This window comes from Penicillium hispanicum, assembly GCF_028827665.1.
Source record: "Penicillium hispanicum strain IBT 35686 chromosome Unknown utg000007l_segment0_segment0, whole genome shotgun sequence".
Classification (NCBI taxonomy): Eukaryota; Fungi; Ascomycota; class Eurotiomycetes; order Eurotiales; family Aspergillaceae; genus Penicillium; species Penicillium hispanicum.
In genome coordinates, this window is record NW_026623199.1 from 544,110 (window position 1) to 569,558 (window position 25,449).

General features: G+C 53.1%; 9 protein-coding genes across 9 annotated transcripts; 5 read left to right on the top strand and 4 right to left on the bottom strand.

The window, feature by feature from the left end:
* Positions 1–54: 54 nt before the first annotated feature.
* N7459_007988 (putative Rho guanyl nucleotide exchange factor) lies at positions 55–5,585 on the bottom strand (the record flags this gene model as incomplete). The annotated part of the gene is made up of 3 exons (XM_056947156.1): positions 55–768; positions 833–1,099; positions 1,152–5,585. The coding sequence occupies 3 exons, from the start codon at positions 5,583–5,585 to the stop codon at positions 55–57; spliced, it is 5,415 nt and encodes a 1,804-aa protein (XP_056796666.1).
* Positions 5,586–6,765: 1,180 nt separating this feature from the next.
* N7459_007989 (uncharacterized protein) lies at positions 6,766–9,115 on the bottom strand (the record flags this gene model as incomplete). The annotated part of the gene is made up of 8 exons (XM_056947157.1): positions 6,766–6,900; positions 6,955–7,311; positions 7,370–7,555; positions 7,606–7,643; positions 7,703–8,587; positions 8,646–8,773; positions 8,831–8,979; positions 9,035–9,115. 8 exons carry the CDS (start codon positions 9,113–9,115, stop codon positions 6,766–6,768), a joined length of 1,959 nt encoding a protein of 652 aa, XP_056796667.1.
* A 1,559-nt stretch (positions 9,116–10,674) lies between these two features.
* On the top strand, positions 10,675–12,737 carry N7459_007990 (acyl--CoA ligase; the record flags this gene model as incomplete). Its single annotated transcript, XM_056947158.1, has 6 exons — positions 10,675–10,950; positions 11,022–11,402; positions 11,462–11,734; positions 11,796–11,958; positions 12,014–12,336; positions 12,411–12,737. 6 exons carry the CDS (start codon positions 10,675–10,677, stop codon positions 12,735–12,737), a joined length of 1,743 nt encoding a protein of 580 aa, XP_056796668.1.
* Positions 12,738–13,592: 855 nt separating this feature from the next.
* Positions 13,593–15,979, top strand: N7459_007991 (beta-glucosidase; the record flags this gene model as incomplete). The annotated part of the gene is made up of 4 exons (XM_056947159.1): positions 13,593–14,120; positions 14,177–14,893; positions 14,949–15,103; positions 15,163–15,979. 4 exons carry the CDS (start codon positions 13,593–13,595, stop codon positions 15,977–15,979), a joined length of 2,217 nt encoding a protein of 738 aa, XP_056796669.1.
* A 631-nt stretch (positions 15,980–16,610) lies between these two features.
* N7459_007992 (WD40 repeat domain-containing protein) lies at positions 16,611–18,149 on the top strand (the record flags this gene model as incomplete). The annotated part of the gene is made up of 1 exon (XM_056947160.1): positions 16,611–18,149. The coding sequence occupies one exon, from the start codon at positions 16,611–16,613 to the stop codon at positions 18,147–18,149; it is 1,539 nt and encodes a 512-aa protein (XP_056796670.1).
* A 505-nt stretch (positions 18,150–18,654) lies between these two features.
* N7459_007993 (NADH dehydrogenase [ubiquinone] 1 beta subcomplex subunit 3) lies at positions 18,655–18,984 on the bottom strand (the record flags this gene model as incomplete). Its single annotated transcript, XM_056947161.1, has 2 exons — positions 18,655–18,826; positions 18,887–18,984. The coding sequence occupies 2 exons, from the start codon at positions 18,982–18,984 to the stop codon at positions 18,655–18,657; spliced, it is 270 nt and encodes an 89-aa protein (XP_056796671.1).
* A 225-nt stretch (positions 18,985–19,209) lies between these two features.
* N7459_007994 (CCR4-NOT core DEDD family RNase subunit POP2) lies at positions 19,210–20,751 on the top strand (the record flags this gene model as incomplete). The annotated part of the gene is made up of 2 exons (XM_056947162.1): positions 19,210–19,680; positions 19,777–20,751. 2 exons carry the CDS (start codon positions 19,210–19,212, stop codon positions 20,749–20,751), a joined length of 1,446 nt encoding a protein of 481 aa, XP_056796672.1.
* An 839-nt stretch (positions 20,752–21,590) lies between these two features.
* On the top strand, positions 21,591–23,755 carry N7459_007995 (peroxisomal copper amine oxidase; the record flags this gene model as incomplete). The annotated part of the gene is made up of 3 exons (XM_056947163.1): positions 21,591–22,044; positions 22,100–23,350; positions 23,409–23,755. The coding sequence occupies 3 exons, from the start codon at positions 21,591–21,593 to the stop codon at positions 23,753–23,755; spliced, it is 2,052 nt and encodes a 683-aa protein (XP_056796673.1).
* Positions 23,756–24,157: 402 nt separating this feature from the next.
* Positions 24,158–25,129, bottom strand: N7459_007996 (O-methyltransferase; the record flags this gene model as incomplete). The annotated part of the gene is made up of 3 exons (XM_056947164.1): positions 24,158–24,202; positions 24,264–25,013; positions 25,091–25,129. The coding sequence occupies 3 exons, from the start codon at positions 25,127–25,129 to the stop codon at positions 24,158–24,160; spliced, it is 834 nt and encodes a 277-aa protein (XP_056796674.1).
* Positions 25,130–25,449: the final 320 nt, after the last annotated feature.

Consider the following 25,449-nt stretch of genomic DNA (forward strand, 5'->3'; position numbering starts at 1 on the left):
ATGGATGGATAGTGGAAGTGCGGATGGTCCACAGTCAATCGATCGACACCATGATCAATCCTTTTGTCCTTGGTTCTCAACCAGCTCCAAGACGATCTGGCTACGCTCGTATGCAGGGTGTTGCATGCAAATCTTGACCGTGTGCTGCACATGACCCGAGACGCCATTAGAGTAGCCGCTGGTAATGTAACCTCCAGTGGCTTGCCCAGTTGAGCCAGGTAGCTTGCTACCATCGTCAAGACAGACAACGTTGTGACCGGGAATGACTTGTCTCAAACGACCATTCATGGCATTTCGCACCTCGACGAAGTCATCATTGAACAGGATCAGGAATTTGCCGTAGAGACAAGCTGTGTGTGCACTGCCCACGAATTCCATCACCACGCTACGTGAAACATCGCCGTGTTTGTTGACGTACACTGCGCATTCCTGATATGCGACTAAGAACTCGCTCTCGCTGAGCCGGAACATGCCGAGCGGGCGGAGGTCCCTGATGCGGTGAGATATGCTGTTGAGGGTGTCGTGCGCGTCTGGAGTCGTGTCCGAGCGGAAATCGGGCACAGACCAGGACTGTTTCTTGTCCAAGGTGAGCACTTCGATGCCGCGCTGGGTGGAGATGGCGAGGGACGAGTGGAACAAGTTTATCCCGTAGCTTTCGGCCGGAATGTAGAATTCGTCGTATTCACGGAAGAACTCGGTTTGTGAGCGTCGAGACTGGAAGAATCGACTTTTGTTAGAAGTTGATTTTTGAAGAATGGGCTCAAGGACCTGGGATTAGAAGTTTGCTGTTAGTGTTATCTCAAGAAAGGTCGCTGATGACAATGGCACAAACCTTGAAGGTAGATGACAGCCCATCGCGCTTTTTGTACAGGACCAAGTAGCGGTCCTTCATGCGACCCGCAGCAAAGAATCCCACCTCACGATTCCCAGACAGCTTCTGTGGAGCTCGACGAGCTGAGTCTTGGGATTGAGATGGAACACCACTAGCTGGGCATACGACGTCCAGGTGGTAAGCAATCAGCGATCGATCCGAGATCAGCAGGAAGAGGTTGAAATCTTCAAATACGGCGACCTGCGTGACTCGCATGATAGGAATGGCCTAAAGATTGTTAATCAATCAGGCATACTAATTAGAATGATGAAAAGCCTACCCGGTACCAACCCCTCGGGTTACTGAGATCAGACATGTACACCCCGTAGTCTGTTCCAATTGCACACATCATTCGACCTGGAGGCTGTTGGAAGACCGTGGCACAATTTACGCCCGTCTTACAAACGGGCGTAGGGCGAGGCCCAGATCCCTCGTATTTCTTCTCGACCTCCCGGATCGCACGGTGCAGCGGTGTGCCCTTGATCGTAACACTCTTCGAGCCAGAGGCTTGGTCGGAGTAGGCGAAAGCAGTGTCCGCAAGGACGCGAAGCCGGAATGGCTCGGCATTCTGAGAGAAAAGAGCTGCAGCGTGTTTGGTCTTTGCCTCGATTATCTTCTCACACCATTCTTGGCGACTTGATGCGGAGAAAGCATAGAGAGTGTAAGTGCCATCCTTGCCGAGGTGCTTGATCTTGAACGGATAGAGAATCTTGTCGTCTCTTGACTCAAGAACTGCAGTAGGTCCATTTCCACCCGCACCGGGGCCTGGGAGACTTAAAGGACTCACGCCACCCTGGGCAGGATTCAGGGTTGCAACGCCTCGAACCGAGGATTTGACGACAGGGTCATCATTGGTGCTTTCCAGGGCCAGCAAATCCATCGGAATGGGCAACTTCGACACATCGTACCGCTCGTACTTGGCTGTTCTCGACACGTCTCGCGTCGTGAAAGATTTGGCAAGAACGAGATAATGATCAAATAGGATAGCATGTGTGTCGACGAGAAACCGAGTGCGAGTGCCCGGGCGCTGGAGATCACCTCGGTGAATGATCTCGCGTCCCAAGTGTTCTAGGTTGAGTTCCACTTCCTTCTTCATTTCCGGTCGCAATTGTAGCTTTGTCGAAAGTTCCATCAGATCTGCCTTCTTGTTCATTTCGCCAACCTTGTTGTCACACTCCAGGGCCACAACCTTGATTTCCTCAATAGCCTGCAACAAGTTTGCCTTCTCTTCAGAGTCCTTCACCATGTTCTTATGAACAGTAGCGAGCAGCAGTGTGTACCGTTGAATTCTTGTAATCGGGGCTTTGAGGAATGTGTCCCAGCTGAGTCGGTTCGACAGCTTGTGCTCGCGGACTTGATTGAGGAACTGCTTGAACTGGACGTTGCGCTCGGCTTCCTTGCGAACGTAGTAGTTGGCCGTTGGAAACGTTGCAGCGTAGGTGATGTAGATGTTCTTGGCTTTGCGAATCCATTCTCGGAAGATGTCGCTGAAACCCACGATGAAAGGACCCTGCTCCTTTTGGCGGTATTTCAACTGTGCCAACAAGAAATCCTCATTGACCTTCTTAACAGCATCAACCTTGCCGAAAACATCGTTCAGGAACCTGGGCAGTCGCTTGACTGGGATGATAGGCGGGTTCATATTGGCAAGTTGATCCCGGTAGAGTTCGCGCAAGACGTCGAGTTGGCCAATAAAGGAATCTTCGGTGGTCACAATCTCGTGTAAGTTGTTCTGTCGATCGATCTCTTTCTTGGGGTGGCTTTCCCACACTTCCTTTGGCACCTTGTAGAACGTGACCCAATCCTCCGCCTTCTTCTGCGGTGCCATCATCTGCGCTTTCAAGTTGACCTTCTTCAAAGTTCGCATGCAGTGATGGGAGTAGCATCGCCCATAGGAATCAGTATCTTGAATGTGCATTTCTTGCTCGTGCAGGTTCGGTGAGTAGCAGCCAGTTCCTGTAATTTGGAACAGAACACCCGACAGACTGCCATTGCCGAACTTAACCCACTCCTCCTCTTTGACCAAAGCCCCTTCGTCGAGCATACTGTTAACCACGCGAGCAGCGAGCGTTTCGGCATCTGCAATGTTCATTGTCGGAACCTTGTGGGTAAACAGTGCCACGAGAGCGTCCACAATAGCCTGTTCTCGAAGATCAGTTTCATCCTCGCTTAGATCACGAATCCAAGCAAGAACAGAGCTTAGAGCCCATGGCTCACTACACTTCTTGAACTGCTCCGAGGATAGCTTCGCCGGATGGAACTTCTTGCGCCGGGCAGCAGGAATTGTTGGGAGGTCCAGCGCCATTGAAGCAGTGACCTCGGCCGAACCAACATCAGGGAGATTACCGTTCTGCGCTTGCCACAAGAGCTCTTGCTGCTGTTTGTACTTGTCACGGTCCGCATCGGTCTTCGACCTGATAGGTGGATCAGTACGAGGTCCCATCGGCGTCGACAAGGATGACGACCGCGGAACTTGAGATGGGCTGAGCAAAGGCTCTCCATACGAGTCCGCGGACGCCGGTAAAGAGGGGTGGCTATACTGTGCATGGCCCTGCATGTCATCCTGCTCCGATAGCCGGTAAGTGCCAGCAGGCATCAAATGGTTGTAAAGCGCAGCATTGCCGGCGGGTTCGACGGGGGCGGGCGGCAAGGGGCGCATCCCAGGATGGAAAAAGAGGTCCTCATGTGCTGTCCTATGAGGACTCTCGTCGCCAGAATAATCTGCATCTTGATGATTCTCGAACGGATTGTCGCCTTCTTCTCCATAGTCGAAGCTCATTCGCCGACCAAGGTCTCCGGGGGCGGAGAGTCCACCTGTACCTCCAGCATCCACGCGGGCATCTGGCGGAAGGTGGTGGAGACGATTGGCATATTCATAGGCGATGGCGGGATGTTCATAATCGTCAATTGGCTCACCTCGCCCATCCGGGGAGATATTCGAGCTGCGGAATGAACCAGATGTCCCGGTGAATCCACCCGCGCCAGGGGGATCTGAGTAGTCCTCCGAGCTGTAAATGGGCTCATCACCATAATGGAGATTCCCTTGGTAATCACCCCCGTAGGATGCCAGGTCTTGCCCCATGAATTCGCCTTCCGCTATCGGCTGCGAGATAGGTGTCCCTGCAGTGGGCGAAGGGCCTCTGCCCGATGTATAAGAGCCGCGCGAGCTGCGCAGTGAAGCATTCGTCTCCCGGCGAGGGCGCCCTTGAGCAAGACGTTCCCGCTCTTGGCGAGCCTTTTCCTCCTCCTCTGCCATTCTTAACATTGCAAGCCCGGCCTCCGCTTCAGCCTCGCCTTCATCACTGTAGGCATCATAGTTAACTACATTCCACGCCCCAGTGCCCATGTTACCGTTAGTGTGGGTGTGTTGCTCATCTGGCGACAAGGGCATGTGTGAGGCAGAGCCACTATTTGAGGTCCATGAGCTGTGACGTCGAGCGAAACTTGCTTGAGTGTCCATCACTGCCGACTCGATCTCTTTCATTAACTCCTGGTTGGCCCGAGGGTCATTCGGTCGAGGAGAAGCAGAAGTCCCACCGAGATCAGGCTCAGCATCCACTGGTGGTCCAGGCAACGGTCGAGCCTGCGGATGTCGGGTCAGAGTATCGGTTCGTCGCGGAGGCAGTATAGGCAGATCTTGCTGCACCGGAGGCGTGGGTAGTGTCCGTGCCGCATGAGACAAGCTAGGCCGATTGGCATATACTCCATTTGCGTGGGTTTGGTGTACAGGTGGCTCTGGCGGATGATCGTCCAGGCTGCTGCTGATAGGCGGAATCGTGGGGGTGGGGTATGGTGAGTCGGATCCGAATCCGTGGGACGGAGTGAAGTTAAGACCAGTTGCAGATTGAGGCATGTACGCTCCGGATGGAGAACTTGACATGGCATATGTGGCTGAAGCCGGGGATGAAAGCGATTGATAGGTCGTTGAGGTGGTGGCTGAAGTTGGCTGGCTGAAATTGACGGGCGAGGATCCGTACGGCGAAGGGCGCCCCCCGTAAGGATGGTCGGGTCCGCGCGGGGGAGGCATTGGCGGCTGGGAGGGGTATGCGTACGACTGTGGTATCGGGGGGGTCTGGCCATAGTATGATGCCTCACTGGGCAGTCGTGGTAAGGTAGGAGAGCCTAAGCTCGCAACCGCAGCAGGCTGATACGCGGCTGGGTTATAGGGCTGATGGCCCGGGGCTGCGGTGGCGGGAGAGGCAATGGGCGCAGTGTAATTCAACCTGGTATAGCTGAGGTTTGGCTGGGTCTGGGATTGTGGGAGGCCATATTGCTGGGGGTTGTACGCAGGTTGGCTCGCGGCCGTGGACCCATACCCATATTGGTAACTGGACCTGGCGGCGGACTGTGATGAGGCGCGCGTGGGCGACATGCCTGACAAATCATGCGCATGCGATAATCCAGATCCTTGACCGTTCTCATATCCAGCTGGTGTCATATTATAGCCCGTTTGTCCAACACCACCTGCATATCCATTGGCTTGTGCGGAATACTGCACGTTGGCATCGGTTGCTCGTGCATTGTGAATCCGAACGGTATTGAACAGCTGAGAGTCATCCCCAGCATTAAAGCTTGGCATTCGTCTCGGCAAATGCTGGTTTTGGGTCGGGTTCCGTTGGGGCGCAAAGCTATCGTAGCGAGCAGCAGCTGATTGGGAGACCGGAGGATTGCTGGGTTGGCCGTAGTAGGTCGGTTGGCCGTTGTGATGCGACATGATGGCGGAAACGGTAGACAGATGCCCCCACAACACGGGATCTGATAACTCTCCAGGTCCACTGGTGATCTCTTACGCCGACCAACGAGCGCGGACAAGAACGTGTGGTCAACGCGTGCGAGAGGAGCCCAACGAGCCGCAGACAGCAGAATGGACCGAATGAGGGGATGCGGGCAGGGGACAGACTGCCGAGCTTCTCGCTCTGAGCATCCCCCAGTAAACGAGCGTAGAAGGGGCGGAGAGGGGAGGAGAGGGGTGGTGCAGTGAGGGTGAGGTTTTAGAAAGTCTGGATCTTGGAGAGTCGAGTCGCGGGATCGGGGACTTGGCGTTATCCCCCACCGCCACACATCGTCTCCGGGCCGGCGCTACCGAAGAGGCTGTCAAGATCTATGGTTTATAAGTTGCCATACGACTATTCACGGCTCTGGCAATGTGACAATTATTGCTTTTCCGCTATTGAATTCGTATTCTTCCATCCAGGGCTCATTTACGGCGTGCTGCACATTCGGGATGGTTAATCTCTGGTCATGTGCATGTTGCCCTGTTACCCAACGGTCTCGTCAATGTCTTTATTCATAGTTCGCTTGGTCGCTAAGCCCTGGAGAGGTTAGGAGGGGTAGACTGATGAGCTGTCATCGGGGGAGCAAAATAATTTCTATCGATGGCCCCCGGCGCTATCATTTGCGCTGTTGGAAGGCTGAGATGGGAGGCTGAGCCCCTAAGCAACGCCCGGCTATAATCCGCCCCGGATTGGAGCCACGGTGGGTGCACTGTCCAGTTGGGCGTCACTGAGAGTCTATGCAAGTAGGGTATAATAAAGAAAATTCACGGCACTTAAGAGGTGTCATTTATGCATATGGCATCCATAGCATACATCACTAGGTGGGGGAAGAGGGGAGAGTTAGGACCACGGGCTAGGGGCACCTCGTGGAAACAATGCTGTGTAACACCTAGAGTGATAAGCAATGGGCTGCAGTGTGGGAGTGTGAGTGATCAAATGGCAAGAGGGCAAATCGTCATTCGTAAATCATGGAGACATTCCGATCCGCAGGTAAACATAGGTATCGGCCGATCGGACGAACGAGTGCGACGAGAACGACACCTAGGGGAAATAATATATCGAAAGATCAGCGGGAGCATAATTCAGATCCGTCGCAGCGAGGGCAAAGAAAATCGTCAATCACTGTCCATCATAGATCTGGTCGGGGGTAAGCGAGAACTTTCCCTTCTCAAGGTCCTCCGGGCTGACATGCTCAGGCTTGATGTATCGGGCAGTCAACGCAAAGCGCATCTTATCTTCGGGGACCACCATATGCTGGGAAGGTTAGAGCAGGCCTGCATAAAGCCGGAATGCTAAGATCTCACACACCTCGTAGTATTTCTGCAAGTTTTCCCCGTGCATGACCACAAAGTCCCCATGGTGCACTCCCAGCTTGATAATAGGAGGCGCTTCTCCACCCTTGGTGTCACCCATCTTGAGAAGGTCGGCACGGCGCTCATGGTAGACCTTTTCGGTGATAGTCCCATTTTTGAACGCCGCTTTCAGTTCGCGACGTTCGCTCTCGAATTTGCAGCCGGGCAGCACCGGGTCATCCTCCAGATATTTCTTCGCTCTGGTGTATCCATGATAATACTTGTACTTCATGCGAATTGTCATGATCGCCCTGCCTCCGAGGGAAAATGTGGCAATAGTTGGGCCAAGCGAAAACTCGCCGTCATCGTGATACTGTAAAAGAATATATATTAGGCAACCGCACTGTGGGCGGGTGGAAATGAAAACTTACACCCATCTTCATGTCCTCAAAATAGCCAATAGCCAGAAGCTCATTAGGTGGTAGGTACTCATGCCCGGTGCCAGAAGCGGCCTGCTGAGTAGCCCATGACAGACGGCCAAGAGCTGAGAGAATTTCAGGGGGCGCCTCGTTGAAGCCCTTCGAATCCACCGCAACGACGTATTTATACGGCATTCCCTATTTTTTGTCAGATACGTATTCCGAAGATAGGATAGTTGACTACCCACGTAGTTCACCGCAAAGTGAGAGGTCAAGGTTTCCGCCACTATAATCAACAGAGGTTAGATAAATCTCTTAGAGCCCTAGACAAAAATGGTCACTAACCAACACTCTGCTGAAGGCAATAACGTCGAAGACCAATATCCCTTTCCTGGAGGGCCATGAACAAGTCGTTAGGACCCCCGGCGCGGCCATTAATTTTTCGGTTTGAGACAAAGTGAGTAACCGTGCCAACACCAGGCAGTGTATAGGTTATTTTTCGAAACGGAGCCAGCGAGACATCATCGATCTCTGGACTATAGGGTCCCGATTCCAGAAGAATGGCCCGTTTGATAGGCCCCAATTCAAAGTCATCGAGAACGGACATGAGAGAGACTGGATGCATAGGCAACATTTTCTCAAACTTGCAGGCCGCCGCGTATTTCTCTGTCCCAGGTTTGAGGTCACTGTTACATTTCCAGCCTCTCCAAAATACCCGCGGGATGCACTTGGAGCATTCTGGGCACACAATCCCTCTCCAAGCAATGCGACTGCTGGTGATATCCGTGTCTTCGTCTTTGATATTAGACAGCAAATCTGGAACCAGGCTATAGTGTGGCTGCATGGTAGGGTCCGGAGCATTGCGGTAGTTCAAGAAAACCGGATGAAAAGTGAGCTCGTCCGGACACTTATCGTCAATTTTCCAGAACTGGGTGCACTGGGGCTGAAGGCACATCCAGCCCTCATTGTATACCCGGCGACTCTCCTGGCCGCATGATGGGCACTCAATGCTCTCTGGCTTTGTGTCAAAGTCTCGCTGGACCAGAGGCAGCAGGTCTGGGGAGTTCTTTGTAGCCCACCAGCTCTTGCTGGAGAGATCCAGCTTCTCAAATCTGACCTTTATTCCAGCTTGTTTCCCCGTCTTTTCATACCACACGTCAGTGATGTGAAACCAGTCCATGATGTTGAATCGGTGCGGGAGCTCTCGGTTAAGGACTGTATTCATGCTGCCTGTAATTATGAAAAGTTAGAATAAGATGGAAGTTTAGCCAGCGATGCGTGATCATACCAATAATCAGGCCAATGGGAACCTTGCGCATTTGGCTTTGAAGCAAGCTTTTGGCGGGTGCACTTTCCATGTCCTGGTTTTTTATAAGGATCAGATTACCCTGGCCATCTTTTGTGCAGCCACCACCCCTGAGAAGTTAGCTTTGCAGAAATGCATGAGGTGCATAAAGAAGCGTAGGTGCTCACATTCGGGTGATGACCACTTCGTCGCTGATGTATGCACGATCTCCACAATCGGCATCCAGTAAGAAACCCCAGCAAAAGCCTTTGCAATGATACATGCCTCCCTGCACGGCGCGAAACCAAGGGAGAGCATCAGCAAGACCAGGGCGGCTCTAGGATATGAGTTAGTAGATATGGTTGTTCAAATTAGTTAGAAGGGTTACCAACATCAGCCCAGGCCGGTGGTTCTCCATAAACGGGCTCGGCGATTGTAGGGTAAGCAATCGTGTCCTCCTTGACGGCAGCCATTGCGCGCTCTACGGCGCTATCGTAACTGCGAGTGGCGACTGGTGAAAATGAGAGACATGTTAGACAATGTATCCACGGTGAAAATTGTAAAGATTGCTGACCTTTTTTCGCGCCTCTAGTCGATTTAGAGACGCGAGTCACCGCGGCTGGTCGCTGAGCCGTTTTTCTTTTTGCCATGATTTGGCAATTGAATCAATAAAAAGCAAAAATCAGATGAAAGATTCGAGCTTGAGAAGAGATGAAAATGAGTGGGGCGAATCTGGGGCTGCGTCGGATAGATACAGGTACGGGAGCGGGTGTGCGGGTCGGTGTGTGAATGCCGATAGGTAGAGGATGCGGGGGTGAGAGTTCGAGCCGGATCGACCCCGGGCGGTGAGGCGGTGAGAGGCGGGTTGGGTGGCAGAAAAACGCATATACTAAAAGTAGAAGAATGAAGCCTTAGATGCAGAATGATAAAACCTGGCTACGATTGAAATTATTTAACAATCTAACCAATAAACCAGTCAAGTAACACCTAGCTTAGGGGAGTCAGTAAGTAGAACCCCATTTTCACCATAGTAGAGAGGAAGGTATTAGACATTTCTTAACGTTAAAACAAGGTACTTAGGGCATCGCAAAGTCAAATGCATGAATTTGAGTGGTCAATTGGGTCGTGGTGATCCTTGAGATAGCTTTCCATAGTTGTACTACTACTATTTTGATCGGGACCGAAACGGTAGTGTGAGTTTCATCATCATAATATGGACTTTGTAACTAACAACTAGTGGTATATATAAGGAAGGGAATCCCTCCAGGGCTATCTTTCTAGTGTGGCTCACTCTTCCAAGCTCTCTACCTATAGAGCATGTGGAATTTATAGAGCTAGCAGAAAGTAAGAGAAGAGGGCTGCCGCCCTCGACGCCTATCGAGAGCTAAGTGAGAGTGTCCTAGGAATGATCGTATATTTACCCAGGTGACACAATGAGTCCAATCAAAGGAACAGCATACCAGAGCGAAAGGCTTATCGAACCAAAATAGAAAAGACCAAGAGCCTCTAGAGAAAGACCCTGGCATATTCTTACTAGATATCTGCGAGTTTGAAAAATTGCCTCGAAATATCGACAAAGTAAGCAAATCATCCTTAGGGATTGCATAGAGAAGAGGCTATAGCTGTAGATTTAGGGCAGTGGCTAACTCTAGCCCTTGCTTGCTGTCTGAAGAAATTCCGTTATCAGCTATTAGCTTGCTCCTTGCATGCTACGGCGTTCTGGTTTATACCGCGGAGTGAATCTACTTCAGCGGGTTGCAGCATTGCCGACTTCCCCGCATTGTGATGCCCCGTCTCCACCTTTCACTTTTCATCCTTTTAAAAACCCGGAACCCCAATCTGGCGCTTCTTCTCTCTGAACCTTCCTTTCGGCTTTCTGAGCGAACACGGTGGATTTTGGGCCCATCCAAACAAATTGGCTCGGTCGCATTTGCCCAGCTGCCTCTATCCTCTTACCGTGTTTATTTTATAGAGCTCCGGCCACAATCACCGATAAAATATTCACCGAGGCACGTTTAAATTGCCGCAGAAAATGGTCTTCTTGCCCGACAAGAAGTTTGGTCAAATAGGGACGATTCCGGACCATATCCCTATCAGCGAGTTTATCCTCAATGAGCAGTATGGGCGAGTGCCGCATCATATTTCGCGTCATCCCTTCACATGTGGCCTGTCTGGCAGATCGTACTCATCGCGAGAGGTCGTTGACCGGGTAGAATCCATCACGCGCGCTCTAGCAAAAGAGCTAGCCTGGGCACCTAACCAAGGGGCTGAATGGGACAAGACTCTGGCAGTATTTACCTTGAACACGGTAGGCCAGCCCCAGCATTGTCATGATAGGATACAAAGCACTTACTAATTTCCTCCTGGGGTGGGAGGTAGATTGACTCCTTGCCTTTCTTCTGGGCCGTTCACCGACTAGGTGGCATTGTGTCTCCTGCCAATGCCGCGTACTCTGCAGCCGAGTTGAAGCATCAGCTGTTGGACTCCAAAGCAAAGGCTTTATTCACATGTGTTCCTTTGTTGCAAGTTGCTCTAGAAGCAGCCTCTCTGGCTGGTCTACCCAAGAGCAGGATATACCTTCTCGACGTGCCACCGGAGATCCTCGGGGGATCAAACCGCTCAACCGAGTATAGGACGGTATCCGATCTCGCCGAAGCTGGGAAGTCTCTTCCAGCTCTAGAGCCAGTGCGGTGGGGACCAGGAGAAGGGGCGCGACGCGCTGCATTCTTGTGTTATTCCAGTGGAACATCTGGACTGCCGGTACTGACCTCCCTGTAACATAGATCGCTCCCCTCAAACTGATTATAAGCCATTCGCAGAAAGGAGTGATGATCTCTCATCGCAATGTTATTGCCAATACATTGCAGATGACAGCCTTTGAGCGAAGCTATCGTGAAGCTAAACAACGCGAGCTAGGAAAGTTTTATTCCGAGGTCGCGCTAGGCCTTTTGCCGCAGAGCCACATCTACGCGCTGGTGGTCACTTGTCATGCGGGCGCCTATCGCGGTGATCAGACTGTCGTTCTCCCCAAATTCGAATTGAAGTCGTTTCTAGCCTCCATCGAGACCTTCAAAATTACTTCACTGTTTGTGGTGGGTGTTGAATTAATTCCGTCTGCGAAGACAGTTGTTCGGTCACTTACACCTCCTTCAGGTGCCTCCGATTATAATCAACATGTTGCGAAACCCAGACCTGTGTTTGAAATATGATCTCAGCTCGGTACAATCTCTGTTCACGGGTGCGGCGCCATTGGGAAGTGAAACGGCTGCCGATTTCCAGAACATCTACCCAAGGGTTCTTATTCGACAGGCTTATGGTAAGAGATTCTGGTCCCTGAAGTACCATCGAGACTCATCTGAATAATTTTCTAGGCCTAACGGAGACCTGTACCGTGGCCTGCGCAACCCATCACTTTGACATCATGCTGGGATCCTCTGGCTGCCTAGTGCCTGGCTTCGAGGCGCGTATCATGTCTGCCGAGGGTCAAGAAATAACCAGCTATGACACACCAGGGGAACTTCTGGTGCGGAGTCCAAGCGTGGTTCTGGGCTATTTGAACAACGAGAAAGCTACTAAGGAGACATTTGTGGATGGGTGGATGCGTACAGGAGATGAAGCGGTGGTCCGGATAGGCCCCAAGTTCACCGAACATATCTTCATCGTCGACCGGATCAAGGAATTGATCAAGGTCAAGGTTCGTCACGACACACCAGATACGTATTTGGTCAACACAATATTGGGAATCTCGCTGACTGGCTCGCGCAACAGGGTCTCCAAGTGGCACCAGCCGAGCTGGAAGCTCACCTCCTCGCTCATCCCGCTGTGGCTGACTGTGCCGTTATTGCCGTTCCCGATGATGCTGCTGGTGAAGTGCCGAAGGCCATTGTTGTCAAGTCCGCCTCCGCTGGCCCCGATGATGCTGCCATGCAATCAATCAAGAGACACGTCGAAGCGCACAAGGCACGCCACAAGTGGTTGAAGGGTGGTGTGCGATTTGTGGATGCGGTTCCCAAAAGCCCGAGTGGAAAAATTCTCCGCCGTCTGCTGCGGGACCAGGAGAAGGAGGCCCGCCGAAAGTCAGGCGTCAAGCTGTAAGTGGAGTGAAGCCATTTGATCGAGCGGTTTTAGACCATCATGTCGAATCGTCCGTTGTATGACTCCGTAGCTTATATACTGCCTGAAATCATGACAAAACGCATACATGGCTCTTGGTGTCGTGAAAGGACCTTGTAGTACTTGAAAAGATCTCAATATTCCTAAGCACAGGCATGCGGATATTTGTCGGACGAGGCTAGTCTGATCTAGTCGTGGCGCTGCCGCATGGAATAAGCGCTTGGCCTAGTAGTATATTTATTTGCAGTCTCTTCCACCCCGGACTTGCGTTCAATCGGCAGCCAATCGTCAACATCAGTCCAAGTGGCTGACTTGGCTGCGGGGAAACAGATGGTTTGGGCTCCCTTACAGAGGACTCTTTCGGGATTGTCTCCGGTCAACAAAGCAATCGCCGATGATACATTAGGCGGAATTGCAACCCAGTCCTCGACTTGCCTTCTCTCCCCGCAATCCAATCCCGCATTTCCAACGGCTCGAGCGCGCTCACGAGACGAGTCCTTACTATCCACATTATCGACTGCAAGGTTGCATACTTCGATGCCTCGGTCCTACCCAGGAATGTCACTCATTGCCAATACGAGCCCAAGCCTTAAAGATGGCGCCCGCAGCGAGCACAAGGTCTTCCGTGCGGCGGGGCTTCATGGGGAAGCAATCGATCTCGGCATTGACCAGACTGTCTGAGCGGTCGTGGTGGCTTGAAACGAGGGGGTGCAAACTCGAAGCAGCCCAAGCCCCCCTTCAGGTCTCGCTACTTACTCTCCTCGGTAGGCACTGGCTGTATAAAAGAAGGTTCTTTCCAGCGACCTGGGGGAAGCTCGATCACCTCCTAGCAGCAACATGGCTATGCAACAACTTCTTCTTTCAACTCTGGCAGCCACCACCGTGGTCCACGCCTACAGCTCTGGTCCTTCTGGTTGGGATGCAGCCTATGCAAAAGCCCACGCGGCCCTCCAAAGACTCAACCAGACTGAGAAAGTAGGCATCGCGACTGGCGTGACGTGGGAAGGTGGTCCCTGCGTGGGTAACACATACGCGGTCAGCTCGATCAACTACCCTTCGTTATGTCTGCAGGACTCGCCGCTGGGTATCCGCATGGCCAATCCGGTCACGGCATTTCCGGCGGGCATCAATGCCGGCGCTACCTGGGACCGCAGCTTGATGTACGCCCGCGGCGTCGCGATGGGAGCCGAAGCCAAAGGCCTGGGTGTCCATGTTCAGCTGGGACCGGTGGCAGGTCCTCTTGGAAAGAACCCGGATGGAGGCAGAAGCTGGGAGGGTTTCTCGGTTGACCCCTACCTCAGTGGAGTCGCCATGGAAGAGACCATTCAAGGCATGCAGGACTCCGGTGTACAAGCATGCGCCAAGGTATGTGATGATTGCTCTCTCGATTTACCGCGGAAATCTTCTGACTGGGGGGTTAGCACTGGCTCGGAAATGAGCAGGAACACAGCAGAGAGACCATCAGCTCCAATATCGGGGACCGCGCCGCGCATGAATTATACGTATGGCCCTTTATGAACGCCGTGAAAGCCAATGTGGCCTCCGTGATGTGCTCGTACAACAAAGTCAACGAGACTTGGGCTTGCGAGAGCGACGCCATCTTAAATGGGTTGATGAAGGACGAGTTGGGCTTTCGGGGCTACATCATGAGCGACTGGAATGCACAGCACACCACGGTGAACAGCGCCCTGGCGGGTCTAGACATGACAATGCCCGGCAGTGATTTCAATTCTCCACCTGGCAGCATCTTCTGGGGCCCCCATCTAGTGGAGGCGGTAACCAACGGCTCTGTGCCGAGGTCCCGCTTGGATGACATGGCCACTCGTATCTTGGCAGCCTGGTATCTCCTTGATCAAGACAGCGGTTATCCCGAAGTTGCTTTCAGTTCATGGAATGGCGGTAAAGCCAGTGTCGATGTAACGGATAACCACGCTATGGTTGTCCGTAACGTTGCTCGTGATTCCATTGTCCTTCTGAAAAATGTAGACCAGACTCTGCCTCTTCGAAAGCCAAAGAGTCTGGCTATCATTGGACAGGATGCCATCGTGAACCCTGCTGGACCCAACGCGTGCAGTGACCGTGGTTGTGATAACGGCACCTTGGCTATGGGATGGGGCAGTGGTACGGCTCAGTTTCCGGTAATCCAAGCACCTTCCACCACAAGGCTCTTCAGATCTAATGCGGTTTCTTTAGTACCTTGTCGCACCCTTCGACGCAATTAAATCTCGGGCCCAAAAAGACGGTACCCAGATCTTCGCAAGCAACACAGATGATGTTGCTGCTGCTTCCTCTGCGGCCTCGAATGCAGAGACAGCTGTGGTATTTATTAACTCGGATTCTGGCGAAGGGTGAGTCGACCAAAATCATATCTGTGGCACCTAAACTAGACTATTAACACCAGTCATAGCTATATCACAGTGGAAGGCAACGCTGGTGACAGGAACAACCTAGATCCATGGCACAACGGTAACGCGCTCATCAATTCTGTCGCAGCCGCAAACAAAAATGTCATCGTCGTTGTGCACAGCGTGGGTCCTGTTATCTTGGAAACTATTCTCGCTCAACCATCAGTCAACGCTATTGTTTGGGCTGGGCTCCCCGGCCAGGAAAGTGGAAATGCTTTGATCGACATCCTATACGGCAGTACCTCTCCCAGTGGAAAGTTGCCTTACACAATTGCCAAGCAGCGCAGCGACTACGGAACTGGCTGGACCACTGGCGAGGCTGACGATTTCACCGAAGGTCTGTTTATCGACTACCGGCATTTTGATGAGAACGGTATTAAGCCTCGCTACGAATTCGGTTATGGCCTATCGTACACGACTTTCAAGTACACGAATATGACTGTCAACGTCGCCACCACACCTGGTCCTTCTGTTGGAACCGTGGTTCCCGGTGGTCCGGAAGATCTGTTTAAGGCTGTAGGAACTATTACTACCTCGATTCAGAACACTGGCTCGGTAGCTGGTGCCGAGGTCGCCCAGCTATACATCGGTCTACCGGACTCTGCTCCAAGTACCCCGCCACGGCAGTTGCGCGGATTTCAGAAGCTCAGTCTCCAGCCGCAGCAATCAGGAACGGTCAGCTTTACGCTTACCAGACGAGATCTGAGCTACTGGGATGTGCAGGCTCAGAAGTGGGTGGTGCCTAGTGGGAACTTCCGCGTTTATGTTGGTAGCTCGAGTCGAAGTATTCAGCAACAGAGTGTATTCAGTGTTCGTTGAGGACAGACTGAATCTAGAACGCTCGGGCAGTCATTGAAAATTTCGCCTGAGATTTCCAATGGCATTTTCCAGTTACTGGGCGACTAGAATCTCGAAGTTACTAAGAGCTGCCAGGAATGCTCAATTGCGCAGAGGGATTCAACAAGAAAAAAAAGGGCATCAGAACTTCCTTAACCAAATTCGCCTCACCGGATATATAACGGTGGAGAATATCCCGAGACCAACGATCCGAATGCCGATTTATCAATCTACCATTGTGATCAGAAAATTTGAAAACTCATTTTCCCACGAGATTGAGTTTAAATTTGACTTAAATTATCATCATTTCCTCTTAATATCCTGCAGTAAACATGGCATATCAGGAAAAGTCCATAGATCTGTTTGCAGCGTTTGCCTCCCGCGGGGGTTGCGGATTTCTAAGCGGGGAAGATTGTCAGAAAAAAAAGTTCCAGCTTGAGCTTGCTCGATTGTTCTACACATTATAAATCAGAGTGATACGGCATTCTCTTCTCTCATAATACCGTTTGGTGAGCTCTGAGTGCCTGTCCGGCATCCAGCGTCCAACATATTACTTCGCATTTCCGAATTGTACTCGGCACCTTGCAAAGCTTCCGATTGAAGCATCCCAGACATGTCGTCACAAAATCCCCAGCGTGAGGCTGACGAGGATGTCTATGTCGGCGCGGATGAGGCTGAGGAAATATTCCAGCGTGACGAGGATCACCCCATGGAGTCAGATGGCGAGGACGAGGACCAGAACATGGCGTTTGAGGAACAAATCACCTTCCAGAACGATTCAGCAGCACACTTCGACTCGCATTCAGACTCTGTCTTCTGCGTTGCCCAGCATCCTGTTCACAACAACATTGTCCTTACAGGCGCTGGCGACGACATTGCATACATCTTCGACTCGACCCCCGGCGAGCGACCCCTTCTCCCCCAGAGCTACGAATCCAACCCACAGCCACGCGAGCGCGACTCCTTGAAGCCCCTGGCCAAGCTTGCTGGTCACACCGATACCGTAAATGCCGTTGCTTTCACCGAGCCGGCAGGAGAATATGCTGTGACAGCGGGGTTGGACGGCAAGCTGCGAGCCTGGCGCGATTCTACGCCCCAGAAGACAGGACTTGCTTGGGAATTTGTGGCGGAGGCGCAGGAGGTCGAGGAGATTAATTGGGTTGCTGTCTGCCCCTACCAGCAAGGCAGCGAGGAGAAGCGCAACGTTGTTGCGCTTGGCGCCAACGACGGTAGTTCCTGGGTCTTCCGTATTGATCACACCGATTCTGCTCAGCCCATCTCCATCATCCAGAGTTTCTTCCAGCACACTGCCTCTTGTACCGCGGGTGCCTGGACGCCAGATGGCAACCTCCTCGCCACTGTGTCCGAGGATGGAAGCTTCTATGTCTACGATGTGTTCGGCGCTGCGGCCGCTGCGGGCATTTCGGGATCGCCCGGCACTAATGCCGTCGTCGGTTTGACTGCGGAGGATCAGCGGTTCGCGGTGGACGGCGGGCTCTACTCTGTTGCCGTCTCTCCAGGTGGTGGTATCGCGGCCGTGGGTGGTGCTGAGGGCCATATCAAGGTCGTTGGTCTCCCTCGACTCGCAACCGGCCCCCAGGCCGCGAAGGGCAAGGCCGGCGCCCAAGCTGCCACTGCCTCCGCTGCTGGAACTATTCTTGCTGCGCTCCAGACTCAAACGGATGGCATTGAGACTCTGTCGTTCTCGCAGCCTCCGTTGACTCTGCTTGCTGCGGGCTCAGTCGATGGCTCAATTGCACTGTACGACGCGGCGCATCGATTTGCCGTTCGTCGGCATATTAAGGAGGCACATGAAGGGAGTGCCGTCGTCAAGGTGGAGTTCCTGCAGAGCCGTGCGCCGATTGCGGCGCCTCGGCCGGGGGCTCTCGCGTCTGCGGCGGCCGGCCAGGGTCGGTCCTGGCTGCTCACTTCCGTCGGATTAGATGGCGTGGTTCGGCGATGGGATGCCCGTGGTGGTACCGCAGCTGCGGCGCAAGGTCTGATGAAAGAATGGAAAGGACACTTGGGTGCCACCGAAAATGAAGATGGTGAGCAAGCTGGCGGCATCATGGGGTTCGTTCAGGGCTTTGAGGGCAAGCGTATCGTCACCGCTGGCGATGACGGAATCTCATTGGTCTTTGAGGAGGAATAGGAGTCCTCGTTCGTCATGGAGTTAAGTCACACGCGCGTGATCGGGGGATTGGATGCAATTCATGATATCATGTCATACCTTAACTATGTCGAGGCGGCGCAAAAGCTGCACTTTACGAAACCTACGGGGAAATAAATATAAATTCTATGCTCCAACTTCAGTCTCTGATCGATCTTGGTCATGCAAACCAATTGTAATATGAAGGAATAGAAAGGCATCTTGTAGTAATTGAACATAAACTATATACACCCGACAATTCAACCCAAGGCGCCCTTCTGCAAGCCACGCCTCTCGACGGAGGAGGTCGGTGTCTGCGCCCCAACACAACAAATGCTCCATTGAGTGACAGGATTGCAAGACCGTGACGGCCATGTGGAAAGCCTAGTTTCATATCTTTTGCTGGCGAGACCGCGCTCGCTTGTCTGCTGGGGTATCCATTCTTCACTCGCTTGTTCGTCGGTTGGCAGCGGTTCCCATTGCGTCTCCCAAGTCCCATTTATGGCCTCTAGTGGTGGCCCTCGCCATGGTGGCCATCTCCGTGGTGGTGGTCATCCTTTAGGAAGAAGTGCTCGTATGTGCAGTAGGCAGTAAAGGCGACGGTCGCGATGCCCAGGCCTGGGAAAAGACCCTTGAAACGGTTCCACCGAGTGAAAGGGCCAGTGTAGCGCCAGGTTTCACTGGTGAGGAATTAGTAAACAGAGTGCGATGCACGGCGAGACGGAGGACGATCAGCGTACTTGCGAGCCCAGGGATCCCGCTTGGCGAAGACCGAGGAGGGGGAGGCCGCAGCCTTGAATTGGTTGATGTCGAATCCGGTGGGGTTTCTGGCAGGCATGGCGGCTGAGCAGATTAGGACAGGACACGATTGTGAGGCAAAAGGGAGGCGCAAATCGAGGTCCGTAAAGCGAAGGACGTGAAGGCCGGAGCGGTGCGCTTGGCAGAACACACCCGCACTAAGCCTAATTCGGCAGACATAGCTCTCCCGCCTTTCACGACCTTTCGAGAGTGACGAACCTGATCTTAACCTCTACCATATGCGCATGTTTGATCGCTCCGCACCATGCCTCCTCCTGTCGGCCGATACGGGCCTTCTGGCCTCGGCGGCCCTTATTCGATCCAACAAGCTCACCTCCAATCCCAACACCCCACTCACGCCCAATCTGCCAACTCGGCGCTACCACCCCCTTCGCTCGGTGGCCACCCCGGGTTCGCTGGGAACCCCAACACCAACATCAATCCCTTCACGTTATCCGGTGCTGGCGTGACCAATGGAATGTCCGTTGCGGGGTTCGCTGGCGCTGGCGCAGACGGTGGTGGCACCGGTCTCGCGAGCCATGCGGCACAGATGGGTTTCGCGCGGGGAGCCCAGATGCAGCAACAGCAGTTGCACCAAGGTCACGACGGACGGTTGGCCCTGGAGTCCAAAGCTGGTGCGGTGAAGACAAGGATACGGGACGTATGGAAGCACAATCTGGCTCATGAGATGGCCGTGTTGAGATCCTTGGTGGACAAGTATCCATATATCAGCATGGTAAGAACCCATGGATATACCCCACAGTCTGTTTTTTTTGTTCCCCATGCCGGAATATTCTTCTTGTTGAGACGAAGGTTGTTAATCAAATCTTAGGATACCGAGTTCCCTGGAATCGTTGCGCGACCGATCGGCTCCTTCACCACGAAAGCCGATTACCACTACCAGACTCTCCGGTGCAACGTTGATTTGCTGAAGATGATCCAACTTGGAATAACGTTATTCAACGAGGATGGAGAGGTGCCCCCGGCTACAGCGACTGATGCCAATGGACAGCCACTCGGTAACGCCATGATGCCTGCTCCGTGCACATGGCAGTTTAACTTCCGCTTTTCACTGGAGGGCGACATGTATGCCCAGGACTCGACGACTATGCTTGCCAAGTCTGGGATTGACTTCAGTATGCATGAGAAGAACGGAATTGACCCTTTCGAGTTCGGTTCGCTGCTCATTAGCTCTGGTCTGGTGTTGCTTGATGACGTGCACTGGGTTTCTTTCCACTCCGGATACGACTTCGGATATCTCATGAAGATCATGCTATGCTCTCCTCTGCCCGAAAATGAGGAGGAGTTCCACAAACTGCTCACCATTTTCTTCCCATCATTGTACGACATCAAGTACCTGATGAAGCATGCTGGCCGTAACCAAGCTGTCAACGACTCACCCCTCACTCCTGCCGCCGCACAAATTCTCGCAAACCTAGGCCAAAAATCCGGCCTGCAAGATATTGCGGACGAGCTAGGGGTCAAGCGTGTCGGTATTGCCCATCAAGCTGGGTCAGATTCCTTGGTCACCGGGGAGATCTACTGGAAGATGCGCCAGCTGGTCTTCAATGGCGCCATCGATGAGACGAAGTATTCGGGACAGATCTGGGGACTGAATGGGCAGATGCCAGCGATGACCTACCACATGGCTCAGCAAACTCCGAATCTTAACGGCGCCACCATCTACTCCGTCGGCGGCACTCCGAGCACCCCGAATACTGGACACATTGGGACCGGTGCCCATACGCCCCAGCATCACGGCTCTGGCTACCACACACCGGGCGGGTTCCAAACAGGTAAAGTATGACGATGGGAAACGAGGAGTTCTGGATATGATATGATATGTACATAGGCACAACGCAGTTGTGCTGGCTTCTTCAACCTTCGGCATTGTCTTCTCGCCTGTTGCTTTTGCATGGGTTCCGTTTGCCCGCGGTCTCTGTGTACCTGGTAGGGGGGTTTTTTCAGGGCGGGAGGGTGTCTGGTGTTCTCATTTGGTTGGTCTCTTGAATCCATCTACGGGCGTTTGGGCTCTCTAGGGCCGCTGCCTTTTTTCTTCCATCTATCTTTTATTTTTCTCATTTCTTGCTACAGTCACATTCTATAACTAAATATTTAGAGGTAGATTGGGCTTCGGGAGTTCCGAATGTACAGCGGGTTTTTTTGGTCTAGCTTACCCTAGCGGTATATAAGACTCTCGAACACGATCTGAATTGTATCAATTTGTCTATGAATGCATACAGAGCCAGCTACTCTCATCGAGGTCCAAGAGACGTGCCCCGCGTTACCAACGGCCTTGATTCACACTCTATCAGGTCGCACGCATCAGATTTCCTATCTGGGTGTCACTAGTCCGATTCAGGCAGCGGGATCCGGCCTCCGCAACGAGCATCACGTTTATCTCATTATCTAATCGCGGCGAGTCTGCGAGATGCGGTGCACAGCTGCATGGGCTTAAATACGCAGCAGCCCTGGTCTCCCAGGTCTGGAATTCCTCAGATTGCCTTTTTCCCATTCCATATTCCGGACTGGGTCATCCCGGAGTCGCACGCCTTGTATAGAACACGCCCATAGGCGGCATCTCCAATATCTACTTCATTTCCTGATTGTCTACACATCGACACTTATATCACGCTACATAACGGAATGGTGCTTGATCGTCTCCAGCAGTTGACCTACCAGGTCAGCGCCACTGCGCCGGCACCTCATCCGTTTGACCCTCTTTCTACCGCGGAGATTGATGCCGCTGTCGCTCTGGTCCGCAAGGAACATGGCGCGCTCAACTTCAATGCAGTCACCCTCTACGAGCCCCGCAAGGCTCAGATGATGGCATGGCTGGCGGACCCAGAGAAGGCGCCTCGTCCAGCTCGCGCCGCCGATGTTGTTGCCATCGCCCCGGGTGGCAACGTGTATGACGGTGTGGTGGACTTGGACCAAAAGAAGATCATCGAGTGGAAGCACACGCCGAATGTACAGCCTCTGATCACAATGGAGGATTTGCAGGAAGTCGAGCATGTGGTGCGCAAGGATCCGAAGGTGATTGAGCAATGCAGTATCATTGGCATCCCTCCGGAGGATATGCATAAGGTGTACTGTGATCGTGAGTGATTCTGTCTGCGCTTTAATTGCCGTTGGTTTCTGACTTCTTGGTCAAGCTTGGACAATTGGCTACGATGAGCGCTTTGGCAATGGGGTTCGACTGCAGCAGGCTCTCATGTACTACCGCCCCCATATCGATGACTCTCAGTACACATTCCCGCTGGACTTCTGCCCTATCTACAATGCAGAGACGAAGCAGATTATCCACATCGATGTGCCGCCAGTGCGGAGGCCGATCAGCAAGATGGCCCCAAACAACTACCACCCGGAAGCTATTGAAAAGGAGGGCGGCTTCCGGACGGACATCAAGCCAATTCACATTACCCAGCCAGAGGGCGTTTCATTCCAGATCAAGGACCGCATCATTGAGTGGCAGAACTGGAGTATTCACGTTGGCTTCAACTATCGTGAGGGTATCGTCCTGAATAACATCACCTTTAACGACAAAGGCAATATTCGCCCCGTCTTCTACCGACTTTCGTTGGCGGAGATGGTGGTGCCATACGGCAACCCAGAGCACCCACACCAGCGAAAGCATGCCTTTGATCTGGGTGAGTATGGCGGAGGCTACATGACCAACAGTCTCTCCTTGGGATGCGACTGCAAGGGAGCCATCCACTACATGGATGCCGCCTTCGTCAACCGCGCCGGTGCCTCTACTATCGTCAAGAACGCCATCTGCATCCACGAAGAAGACGCCGGTATTTTGTTCAAGCACACCGACTTCCGCGACGAGTCAATGGTCGTGACCCGTGGCCGCAAGTTGATCATCTCACACATCTTCACTGCCGCCAACTACGAGTACTGTGTGTACTGGATCTTCCACCAGGATGGCACTGTCCAGCTGGAGATCAAGCTGACCGGTATCCTGAACACGTACGCCATGAACCCCGGCGAGGACACCAAAGGCTGGGGCACGGAGGTGTACCCGGGTGTAAATGCCCACAACCACCAACATCTCTTCTGTCTCCGCGTCGACCCCAACATCGATGGACCCAACAACACTGTGTTCCAAGTTGACGCCGTACGTGGGCCTGGCGAAGTCGGTAGCGCAGAAAACAAGTACGGCAACGCCTTCTATGCCAAAAAGACCAAGTACGCCACCCCTCTGGAGGCGATGTCCGACTACGACGGATTCACCGGCCGCACCTGGGAGATGGCCAACACGAACAAGCTCAACCCACACAGCAAGAAGCCCGTCTGCTACAAGCTTGTTAGCCGGGACGTGCCGCCCCTTCTCCCCAAGGACGGCAGTCTCGTCTGGAAGCGCGCCGGATTCGCCCGCCACGCAGTCCACGTCACTAAATGTAAGCTGCCAAATCCATAATCGACAGTCCCCTATACTCGTCTCTAACAACACCTCAGACTCCGACGACCAAATCCACCCTGCCGGCCGTCACGTCCCCCAAACCTCTGGCGAGCCCTCCCACGGTCTCCCGGCGTGGATCGACGCTGCCGGGCCAGACTGCTCCATCGACAATACCGACGTCGTCTTGTGGCACACCTTTGGCCTAACGCACTTCCCCTCGCCGGAGGACTACCCCATCATGCCTGCAGAGCCGATGACGCTGCTCCTGCGGCCGCGCAATTTCTTTGACCGGAACCCCGTCCTCGATGTGCCGCCCAGTTTTGCGCGCACGCCGTCGCAGGTTGCGTCTGGCCCGAAGGCTTGCGCATGTAAGAAGAGCGATGGGTCGAGTGTGTTGGTATAGGTCTTGGGAAATTGCTTACGATACTACGATTAATTTTACTGGATGCTGTTACTCTTTGGTTTCGGGATTTTGTGTGCTGTGTGTGGGCTCTTTGGGGGCGTAATGCAAGCAGAACTATCTGACATTGGACGTCGAGCTGATGACATTTGTTTTTTTCTCTTCTTCTCTTTTTTTGGAGTGAATTGCGGATGGGACATCGTGATGCTGCGAAAGATACAAGGAATGCAAGATCGTTGCGGGCTTGAGTATACTGCAGGCCTCTTCAGCTCCTCTTCATGAAGGACGTTAGGACTGTACTACCATGTCTGTGAATTTCTTTTCCAACACAAATTGATGTCCTGTCTCCTCTGATATCAGCGGTCGGGAACCCTTCCGCCCTGTGGCCGGCAGACACGCTGCAATCTAATTATCTTGGATCCCAACACATCGCGTCACTTCAAGGGCATCCTATGGTTTTCAGGTAAGCATCTACAAAAGAAACGGCAGTGCAGAACGGGTTTTTACTTACTCGCTCCCCTTCCGGCTGCCGGAGCTCACTCGTGTAGATGAGATTGGGGTTCCCGACGGTCTCAAAGGCAGGGACGTCATTCTGCGGCATGAACGAATTGATAGTGCGCTCAGCCATGCCACCAGTGCTGTAGCCCTTCACGGGCCCGTTCTTAGCCGCCTCCCGCTTCTGCTCGACCGAGCTCCGGACGTATTCCAAGTAAGGTGGGTTGCCCGGGTGGAGGACGTTATCAGCGACGAGCACACTTCCCGGCACGATCATACCGTGGTGTTCGCACAGCTTGACATCAGTTGTATAAGCCGGTTTATAGTGATCGATGAACATGAGCTCGATCTTGGTCACGTCGCCCGTGCGGTACAGTTTGTCCAGGGATGTATCGCTGCGACCGACGATGACACGGACAAAGTCGCGCAGGCCCGCCAGCTCAATGAGCATGTTTGCGATGCCGGCCAGCTCGGGGTTCAATTCCAGGCTCAGATAGCGCTCGCCGCCGTTGCGGCGAACCGCATCGCCGAACAGGATGGCCGAGTAGCCCACGAAACAACCCAGCTCGATCATAGTCTTGGGCTTGAGCTCGTCGATCAGATCGGTGATGATCTTGCCCTTGGGCGGCCCGACTGTCATCATGTGGTGATCCTCCTCGAATTTGTCCATCAAATCGAGCACCTTCCGGGGGTGGCCACGGATCTCGTCTAGATTCTCTTGACCATAGATGAAGTGGAGGAGCTTGCGCTCGCGGCCCTCTTCACGCTGTTGGAAGCAGTTTGTTTAGCCCGAAGTGCTTTGAACATAGTGCTTCTCAAACAAAGGGTAGAGGGTGGGCTTACTGATTTCTCCTTTGGAGCTGCCGCTGACTGGGTCGACATTGCTGATAGATGGTTGGGAGTGGTGATTGCACGAAGATATTGCGAGTGAAGAGTCGAACAGGGCGTACCGTGAAGATAAAGACGCGGTCCTGATGCTCGTAGCAGATGCGATGATGAAGCTCTGATCAGCTGCCCCGCATGACGTTCAGCCGAGTTTAAATATAAACCCGACGGAACTCGGGGGTCGGGGCTAATACTTCGACAATTCGACTGTAGGCACCGACAGCCCCCGCCAGCAACTGGTTATTGGACGAGTGGTCGAGTCCGTGGATCGTTATCAATCGCGGGACGCGACGTCTCGGGGTGGCGTGTATCGGAGC